Raw genomic sequence first — 11069 nt, 5'->3', positions numbered from 1 at the left:
TTTGAAGGTTTCCCAGGCTTGTGTAGTGATGCTACGTATACTTCCATTGTAAATTCAATTTGGCGCCGTATGCAAATTAAGCATCGCTAGCGTAACTTCGCTTTGCCTGGCGAATTAACGCTAGTGCAACTTCGCAACCTTTCGTTTCCCCTGAGCACAACTTCGGATTTTAGTGAATTTGCGTAGCGCTGGCGAAAATTCGCCTGGCGAAGTGCGGCGAAGCAGACGCTGGCGCAACTACGAATCTTAGTGAATTTGCTCCCGTGTGTCATATTAAGGGGACATAAGGCTGGAAGGCTTCCACTCACTGACTAAGACATATCAGTGTATTTTTTGGGGCTCATCTGTACAAAGCCAAAAGCAGTCTTACAAAGTGACTTTGAAGTATCTTTAAAGCAACAAGATTAGTGGTTTCTAACAAAACCACAAAAGGAGTGAATCCCAAAGCCTGACAATATCAAAAATAGAATGACCACAGGTCTAGATTGACGTATATAGAGTCTTGTTTCAAAGGGGTCTCAGCCTGCAAAATGTGAAGGCTTCCTTTCTGAACTCTTTTATGTGCTGGTTAGTCCTGCCTCATTTGTGGCAATGAAGCAATGCACCTATCTACAGCATTAGTCTTTATATTTCCCTGCTCACAATTGTAATATGTGGATGAGGACCATTCAGTTCTGCAAGCCATGGGATGTATATGTGAATGAGGTCACACTCAAGGGCAATAAGAGTAGAAGGTAGGTATCGATGCTCTATGGTCCAAGTTTTTTCTTTATAAATGAACATGTCCATTGCACAAACCCGCACCCTATAATCACCTGTACACATTTAAAATGCTAAATGTCAGTAGCCTTTTAAATAATAACAGTTACACAATATATACAGTCAGCTTTGGTGTTTCACAAGGCTGCTATTGTGAAGTTATGCCTGTAAACAAATATGAAATTCTTCAAAAATAAATAAATGCAAAAACATTACTGATTCAGAAAGTAATGACTCCTAATTCTTTCTACATGGCCATCTACTGCATCTTGATTCTGATCTTTGGAGTGAAGGGTTGGATGGAAAAGAAAATAGTAAAGGATAAGAGACATTATTCCCAGCCCCAGTGCAAGAACCAAAGCAATGCTGAAAATAGTAATTAAGTTATGATTAAGGGAATCCTTGACGAAGAAGCACAAGATCAGAATGCCTATGGTTGCTAGAACTCGGAAAGTGTAATAAACTGATATTGGGATTCTAGTCCTTTGTCCTTTAACATTGAAGAAAGTGAAAACAAGAATAACTGCTACAACAATTCTGTATAAGATTTCCAAACGCATTTTGGTGCAAAACTCTGTGTTCTGTTTCCATGCCCAGCACAGGCCCAAAATCCACAAAATGCTGAGAAATGCAGCGAAGATATACACATTGCAAGCCAGGAGAAAGACAAGGCTTAATATCCATGATGTTAGTGTGAGTAGTTTGTACAGCACATAAGTGAAGGCAGGAAACCCAAAACTGATTTCTTTTTTATGTTCAAGAGAGCTCCTTAATGACATGTGGTAGTCAACGGTGGACCATGAGATGCTGGACACTGAGATAATGATGGATGCATCTGAAATGAAAGAAAACCATTACTGGAGATATGATCAAGCCCTCCCTTTCCTAGATACACCTTATATTATATATATTAACTGTCCATAGTGATGGCACTCAACACAACACAAACAAAATATAATCAAAAAATGTTTATTGATCCAACGTTTCAGTCAACTCAAAAATATTTTGTTGGTGTAAATCCTGTGAGTGCCATCTTTGTTTATTCTCTAATATAATCTGATGTGTAACTACATGGACATTTTTTCCAGCCGATGTCACATGACTGACGGCTGGGAACGCAACATGATGCTTCTTCATCCAACGAGATAAAATCTGATGATGTCTGACCAACTTTTTTTTCCCCCATTGAAATACATTGATTGTCAGATTTAGATGCATTAACCAATTACACCATCCGACTTACTATACATATCATATTTTGCACGATCAAATCTCGCGGTGTTGCATGGCAAGATCAGATAAAATTTGACCAAAATCTCCCTTGTAGTTTTACTCTTAGGCTATTGCAATACAAAGTGCTTTAAACACCACTGCCCCCTTGTGGAATATAGCTGCAGTCAAAATTCCACATCCATTGTACACTGTATGTAATATTAATCAATGAAATGGGCCCTGTGATACACGCGGGGCCTTGACATGTCGGACCAAGGGCAGAGATCCACCTGTCAATTATCCATAGGCATTAGACCAGGTGTCTGACATTAATATTACAATGGTGAAAGGTAGACAGGAGCCCTTTGACCAACACTGTTATCCTTCAGTGGCTGGCCACTTAAACAACCCTGTTTGCCGAATGCCTTGTATTCATTTGGGTACAGTATATATAGTGAATAAAGTACCCCCTCTTGTAAATTATAAGGATATTATAAGTTACCGAGGAGTTTCATGACCATTTATACAGGTCATGGAACTCCGAGGTAACTTCTAATATCCTCATATTTTGCAACTGGGGGTACTTTATTTATTATAATACACACATTTCAGTGAGTCATGTGACAACAATGACATCAGAACTCACCGTTTATAACCGATGACATCAGAACTCACACATAATTTACAAGATATTCATGGCTTTTGTGTAATATATATATATATATATATATATATATATATATATATATATATATATATATATATATATACACATTAGGGTAAGGCATGTCTCTGTCTTAAATATATTGATAATGGGTTGAGTGCAGAGGACTCTTGTATTTGTCTATATGTATTTTGTGGTCACAGCCTCATTGCACCCCCTCCTAATGATTTTAAAAATTAGTGGTGAGCACAACTTTCCCTTGTTTGTTATAGTTATACAGGAGCAGTGACCAGCTCCATGTTGTAGCTCCCACCCTTCCCAGCTATAGTCAGGTGATCCCACTGGTGTCTAAAAAAAGGGCAGCCAAGTTTGGGAGTTTTACTTTGAAAGCAGCTAGTAAGTTGCAGGTAAAACTTAGTCCCTTTGTAAAATGTAAAATGAAGCAATAGAATTCTTAATGAATCAGATGAAAATTGAGCGTAGGACTAGCCAGATATGGGATGACTTTGACGTAGTTGGCCAGCTTAAATATATTGCAATATATGGACAAACAATCCCTGTTTTGTTTAAAGGGTAAGGCATTTTTTAGTAGCAGTATGCACAAAATGTCTCTGTCTTAAATATATTGATAATGGGTTGAGTGCAGAGGAATCTTGTATTTGTCTATATATATATATATATATATATATATATATATATATATATATATATATATATATATATGTAATGTGTCACACTGAAACTTGTGTATTATAAGGAACAGTATATTATACAACACACTGTTTTAAAATATTAGTATGCATTGATATGGCTATGGAACTCCTATGGTACATCTAATATCCTTATAACAGGGGGTACATTATGCCATATATAATCACTGCTTGGTGATGTCACTTGTGTGACTCCTTAAATAAACTTTTGTGTTAAAGAAATATATTACCCTCTGTTGTGAAATACAATCACATTACAAGTCAGCTTGAAGTTCTATGACCTGACACACACACACACACAGAGCAGCCGTTTTTGTTCAAATTGTCCACAGGAGAGACTATTCTATGTGTACAACACACTGAGGGCCGACAATTTAAAGTGCAATGGTTGCCACATACTCAAAGTCCTATCTTTTAAGAGACAAGTAAAACAGGATTTGCTTTAAGAATTTGCGGACAAGGCTGTAACATTTTTACATTTCTGTACTTAAAGGGAAACTGTCATGGGAAAACATGTTGTTTTCAAAATGCATCAGATAATAGTGCTGCTCCAGCAGAATTCTGCACTGAAATCCATTTCTCAAAAGAGCAAACAGAATTTTTAAACTTAATTTTGAAATCTGACATGGGACTAGACATATTGTCAGTTTCCCTGGTGCCGCCAATCATGTAACTTGTGCTCTGATAAACTTCAGCCACTCTTTACTGCTGCACTGCAGCGTAAACTGTGTAATTTAGAAATAAATAATAATACCATAAGAATAATGGCAGAATCCCTTTAAAAGTTGTGAACCAACAAACTTGGCCAGGCTTGGCCAGCAGTACTTATTTCATGACACTCACAGAGATACAGATATACCCTGGTTATCGGATATGAATACAAAATTAATGATATATGAACAGGGTTTATTTTACCTGAAAAAGCTCAGCTGAATAGACTTTATTGGCATTTTACTGGCACAGGGATAACAACCTGCAAGTGGTCCATGTAGAATCTCACTTTGTTTTTTATCCATAAGAGGTTGTGTATTAACATATCAAGAACAATAAAGTGCTGTATAAATGTTTTCATTCATTTGAAGTCAGTATATTGTATGTGAATGTGAGTACCTAATACAGCATACAAATGTCTCTATATTACATACATTGAAGTAAAGTAATCTGCCCATGCTCCATCAGGATGTAAATCTGAAGTATAAGCTGAGGTGTGCTCTCTAGGAATGTCTTAAAGCATCTCAGCATACTGAGGTCCGTCATAGCATCCACTGCTTTCTTATTGGTCTTCGTGACATCCTCTTCAGAATGGGGCGACATTGCTGCTCGATATCCACACTTTACAGCATACCAGTACCTAAATGAGAGCACATGCATTGCATTACCATGGGTAACTTACAAAATCAGTATACTTTTTCATTATTATATGTTTAGCGGTTTCAAAGTATACATTGCAGTTTACCCAGGCATCCAGAGGGAAATGCTGCTGAGTAAATCAGATTAAATGATAGAGAGGAGAACTATGAGGACAGATTCTGAATAGCAAATTAGGACAGGCACATTTGCATTTTTATAAAATTTTAATAAAAAGGGATATTATACAGGTATAGGATTCATTATCCAAAATGCTTAGGACCTATAAGGGATCTTTCTGTAATTTGAATCACCATACCTTAAGTCTAATAAAAATCATTTTAACATCTATTATATAAACATAAAAGAATTGGTTTGCCACCTATTTGCTTAAAAAGGAACCTATAGGAGATGGCCTTCCCGTAATTTGCAGCTTTCTGGGCTAACAAGTTTCCTGATAAGTGATTTCATACCTGTACAATCCCAATTATGAAAACAAGTCTGAGAATAGTGGTCTCGCCACTTTATAAGATGACTCAACAATTCAATTAGGCTAGTGCCAGACATGGTGGATTCTCAGCTTGCGCAGGCTGAGAATCCACTCCTCTACTCCTAAAAAGGTTCTTGATGTGCCTGAACGTGAGACCATTGGGTCTGCCTAGCTGCAGGCACATGGAGTGGATTTTGTTTAGAATGAAAATACACATGTGAGTCTATACATCTAACAATGCCATGGACAGAAAGATTTCATTCACTGGGGCATATTTATAAGGCCAGTTCCCTACTCCATGGCTCTCTGTTTTTTTTTTCTTTCAGCTTTCATGTGAACTGATCATGCATGGGGCAATACATAAATGAAATACCAACTTGTGTGGTGTACTTGTGGTGGTGTACTTTTCAGATCAAGGTCTAACAATTAGTCAGAGCCCCCATAATGTAGCTCAAAACAGTATTGTTAAAATGTTGTGGTTTCAGTTATTCAGCCACTGTTCCAAGAATATCTACAACAGCAACAAGTTTTTACCCCAAATCTCACCCTAAGTACTCTACAGGCAATCTGGGCTTTTGGTTATTTATATAAGCTCCCCATACTTTACCCTAATTGGCATTTGGCGTGTGCCCCCCTGCCACTGCTCCCAGATACCTCCAGGGAGGGCTAATCCCATAGTTTGGGAGCACTGCTCTAAAGGGTAATGTAGTGAACCTAGTATAAAATACTGTACATTATATGAATGAGAAAATGAGATTCGTTGTTCTGTATTACCTTGTGAAGTCTCTTTAACCTACCTTAGAAAGGTCCCGGCCATTAACACATGGATAAAACAAACCCATCTCAGTTTCCTGGTGTTTCCTTCAGAACAGTCATCCTTAAACCAGGCATAACTAAAAACATTTATTATGACATTGGAAATGATGATAAAAAAAATTGTTAACAAACTGCAAACATGAAGTCCTTGCTGAAAATATTTCACTGCAATCCAAAGGTCAACTCCGAAGTCAGAAACGAGAGTAAAAATCCCAAAAATGGTCATTAAAAAATTCCATTTTGAGAAATTCATCCTCTGAAGTTTTTGTCTATTTACAAGTAAAGTTTGCACAAAAATAAGCGTCAGAAGCCAGAATCCATTTCAACTGGTGAGTTTTTGTCACCCTGCCTTTTTAAATCCATTTAGAGGCATATTCAGTTCAAGGTTTACTTATCCCTTTCATTCAAGGTCTGTGTACTCCATTGATTCATGGTTTGCATATTTCATGTTGCCAACTACATGCAATACAGCTATGTTGTATTAGTTGCTTTAAATCTGAAATGAGAAAAAAAATATATGGATTTGTATTTGGGATACTGTGTAGTATTTGGAGCAATTTAGATTAAAATATGGGGGGAAGGGATACACCGGTCATTGCTCTTCTGCATCCATAGAAGCAGAATTCATACAAGTGGCTATATGCAATGTGTATAGTTCCTATTTATTGTTTTGCAAGTTTAGGCCAGAACAACCATCCAGCGCGGCAGGACATGAAGAAAATATGTAGTTTGGTTTTAGTTCCTGATATATGTCGACAGGTGCATTTGCAACTGCAATGAAGGATGACCTGTTGAAATGGCCCCCAACCTGGTACAAGTTTGGCCAGGATTGACTAAAGCCAGTCATGTATGATCATCTTAAGGGCTGGTGCTGACCTTTTCAACAGCTGTTCCTGTATCAGTTCTGGCAGTCAGTTATATCCATGTGGCAAAATACTGCAGTAATGCCTTGATCTACTGCTCCTTACAGGCCAAATACAGGCATGTGCTACTAAAGTTCTCCAAATGCTGGTTCTCTACAAGTTCTAGCATCCCACTGTCGTTACGGACCCCAGAAACTACTGGTGAATCTGTTACCCATGACTCCTTTCCCCTTCTTTAAAGAGTGAACCATATTTGTATGCAATATGGTTCAACTCTGTTTCGTATATATATTGACAAAAGGTCGCTATAAATGTAATATTCTCATGTCTTGCTACAATTGTAATTTAGCGATAATTGCTTCATGAAAGAAGCGTATATTCTCACCCTTATCCTCCGATGACCCGGGTGTCCACAGACCCCAGGTCCAGCGTTTCTTGGTTTGCATCGCTTTAAACAGGTAAGGTTCTAATTCAAAGGGAAAAGCACTCACCAAATCAGACGAGTGGCCCGGGTGCATCGCCCAAACCCGTAGCTAAGGTGAGCTGTGATAAAAAATAGGCAAGCACTCCGTGAGTCCACTCATATAATATCAGAGGTTTTATTTCAGCAAAATCCTGACGCGTTTCATATCCACGATACGTAGGAAAAGAGTAGTCAGCACATCGATTCTCAATACTCTTTGGAGATGGTGCACGTTCTACAATGGCCACTTCCCATTGGCAAACTGTGTAGTGAAGGATTGAACAGCACCACCAACTCTTCAAGTAGTTAAAAAGCCTTTATTTGTGCTTTTGTGGGTATCAAGCTTAATAAAAGGCCGCATGGCCTGAAACGTTGCGGTGATGCCCACAAAAGCACAAATAAAGGCTTTTTAACTTCTTGAAGAGTTAGTGGTGCTGTACCATCCATGATACGTAGTCATAGGCCTGGATACGAAATGCGTCAGGATTTTGTATTTTTTTAACCTGCTGAAATAAAACCTTGGATTTTATACGAGTGGACTCACGGAGTGCTTGCAGATTTCTTCTCGTCATATTCCTGCAGAAGTTCTACAATGCACATGTCCAGAGAGGATCAGAAAATGTCTTAGCGATTAATGTCACTGGGGGGTGTCTAACAAATTGGAAACCCCGTTAGATTTTACTTTAGTTCTCCCTTAAGCAATACAATTCGCTTTAAGTATTCCTTAATAATGGATGAACATTATTCAGTTCTACTGAAAAATAAACAGGGACAAGAAAGCCGGGGTTCTGATAGTCGTATTATGCTATCTATAGTGTCTTGCCTTGCTGCTAGCTGCCCTGTGTGTAGGAACATTAGTGTCATACATTGCTTTGCATTCTGCTATTTGATTATGACCCTTTAATAAACAACTGAATTCATTACAACTTGTCTAACATACACTTTACAACAGAAGTGCTGCAATTCACACAAAAAAAACCACACACAACCTACTGTAAAGCAATTACTGAGAGAAGAATAGTCTTACCTTCAGCCTCACTAGACTGGGACAGACGGGACTACATAACGAAACTAAACTCCACCCTGTATAAGAGGAAGTGCCGTAAAAATGTGAGAAGGTTCAATGCTGCTAAGGTTTTCCACAAAGTTGTTACGTTGGTTACAAGTGGATTAAAGGTTTCATACAACAGCCGTCAGCAAAAATAAACAAGAGAGGTGTGTCTGTAAAGAATACTGGGCCCTTCAGTGAGTAAAGTCACATTACTGTTCACAGGAATACCTGTGTTTTCTGAATTGCTACTAGATGCATATGGGTGCCCAGAACTACAGGATTGAGCACCACAAATATGCAGTAAATAAATATGCAGAAGGTCAAGTGACTGGGGGTCAATTTTGGGGAAATGATCTTACCTGGCATAGGGCCTCAGACCCTGAGAATATAGCACAGGAGCTCTACCCTGTAACACGAATAAACACTGCCACTCATTATGAATGGATGTAGTTATACTATGAAAGCGCAATTTGTGAATTTAACTTTATGAGTTAAATTACTGTATGCATTGTCATTATTTACCTCTGGATAGTAATACCTTGGAGCATATTGCCTAATAAACTACTCAAAGTAGGAATCAGACCTACAGTAGCCTATGCCAGGCAGTATGTATGTACAGACAGCTAAGGAAGAGACTCTGCAAATAAAACTGCTTTTTTATCACAATACAATTTTTAAACAGTGTATATTAAATGTTTTGTTTCTTTTGTTAAAGTGGTTGTTCACCTTTGAATTTACTTTTGATGTAACTGAATCAGTCTCAGTGGGACTTGGCTTTTACTATTGAGTATTGTTTTTAGTTCTACCAGGGCACTGTTATCTTGTTTTAGGGAGCTGCTATCGGGTTACCTTCCCATTGTTCATTTGTCAGGCTGCTGGGGGGGGAGAGAGGGGGGTGACTAATCTCCCCGAATCTGCTTGTGTGGCTAGACCCTAAAGAGTGACTAAAGTTTATCAGAGCACAAGTCACATGACTGGGGGCAGCTGGGAAACTGACAATATGTCTAGCCCTATGTCAGATTTCAAAATTGAATATAAAAAATATCTGTTTGCTCTTTTGAGAAATGGATTTCAGTGCAGAATTCTGCTGGAGCTGCACCAGTGTCGGACTGGGACACCAGGGGCCCACCAAAAACCCTTAGACCAGGGGCCCACCCAAAAACCTTTAAACCAAGGGCCCACTCAAAGTATTATTTTTTTCCTTTCCTTACTCAGCCTCTATTCTCTTTTCTTTACATGCTGTAATCTATTATTCCATCTATTTAGCCTCTTTATTCTCATAGAAATAGGGAATGGCCATGAAATAGGCCAAATGTTTAGAAGCAAGAGGGCCCACTGACACCTTGGCCCACCGGGAGTTTTCCTGGTATTCCTGTGGGCCAGTCCGACACTGAGCTGCACTATTAACTGATGCATTTTGAAAAAAACATGTTTTCCCATGACAGTATCCCTTTAAAGGGCCATAGTATGTTAAATCTCAAAAATTAAAATTTTTTGAAAAAATTTAAATTGAATAACTCCCTAGTCGAATTTGACAGTTTTGAAAATAAAAAACTAGAAAATATTACCCTCGATAAACCTGCTCCTTATTACAGCTGTGTAATACATAACTGTTTCCAAGCGTAAGGGATTCTGATGTATTTTACCTTGTAAATGTGTTTGTACGTATGGGGTATATTTTTTTTGCTTACTGAGCATAAAATTTTATTCTTGGCTGGTTGTGTATGAAAATTATTTTGACATGGACGAGGTGAGAAACACCAAGAGACAATTTATAACCGTTTTCAATGACTTAACAAACTGTATTTATAGTTGTCTAAAATAAATAAATTACACAAAACAAAGTAATAGTTTGTGTATAAAGATATTAAGAAGCTGGATTCTGGGTTTAATGGTAAAATGCAATACAGTCTAGATATGGTAAAACAGAAACATGGGCTTTGTTAGAGTCATGGGCTCTAAATGTCCGAATCTTAGTCTACAAATATTTACAGAGCAGATATCTTGGCAAACATTTACGTTAATATTAAATCCTTGTAGATGATTATTCTTCAATCTTTAAGTGGTGATGAATAGTCAGAAACATTATTTTGATCCGCCACCAGATGGCAGGGCAACATTTTTCCTTGAGGTAAGTTGAAACATTAAAACAGAATCTTGATCTTTGAACAAACTTTTAATAGCTCATAATCCAAAAATACCTAAATACACATTTTCTATGCTGCAGTAACTATGTACCGACTACTGCTTACCAGATCTAATATTCCACTCATCACTGCAACAGCGCATACAGCAACTTTTGTGTTGCCAAAAATGTTGTTTGCACAGATGTTCCAAATCTTAAATTATCCCTCTCTCCCTGGCACAGTGACTCCAATGTTAATTGGTTTGTGTAGAAAGAACAGAAAAAAAAATTATGACCAAGCAAATCTTCAAAACGTTTTGCCTTCAACTAACCTTTGTGACTATTCATGGTTTGTGAATCATCCCTGTTTGATTAACTCGTTTGAACTTACAGGGATACTGTCATGGGAAAACATGTTTCTTTCAAAACATGCAGTTAATAATGCTGCTCCAGCAGACTTCTGCAGTGAAATCCAATTCTCAAAAGAGCAAACAGATTATTTTATATTAAATTTTGAAATCTGACATGGGGCTAGACATATTGTCAGTTTCCAGCTGCCCCAGTCATGG

At 37.9% G+C, this 11069-nt stretch overlaps 1 protein-coding gene across 2 annotated transcripts; it reads right to left on the bottom strand.

Moving 5' to 3' along the window:
• Window positions 1-236: 236 nt before the first annotated feature.
• xkr9.S (X-linked Kx blood group related 9 S homeolog) lies at window positions 237-9012 on the bottom strand. 2 transcript variants are annotated; one of them, XM_041567918.1, is made up of 4 exons: window positions 8352-9012; window positions 5980-6494; window positions 4491-4696; window positions 237-1594 (listed from the first exon to the last, which is right to left on the bottom strand). In XM_041567918.1, exons 2-4 carry the CDS (start codon window positions 6249-6251, stop codon window positions 972-974), a joined length of 1101 nt encoding a protein of 366 aa, XP_041423852.1. In that variant the 5' UTR covers window positions 6252-6494; window positions 8352-9012; the 3' UTR covers window positions 237-971. The 2 variants fall into 2 exon arrangements, with proteins under 2 accessions (XP_041423852.1, XP_018079279.1); XM_018223790.2 differs by lacking the exon at window positions 8352-9012 and having other exon boundaries at window positions 5980-7503.
• Between the last annotated feature and the right edge of the window lie 2057 nt (window positions 9013-11069).

Source organism: Xenopus laevis, chromosome 6S (assembly GCF_017654675.1).
Source record: "Xenopus laevis strain J_2021 chromosome 6S, Xenopus_laevis_v10.1, whole genome shotgun sequence".
Lineage (NCBI taxonomy): Eukaryota > Metazoa > Chordata > Amphibia > Anura > Pipidae > Xenopus > Xenopus laevis.
The sequence above is the reverse complement of the archived record's forward strand: the minus strand, read 5'-3'. Positions and strand labels throughout refer to the sequence as shown.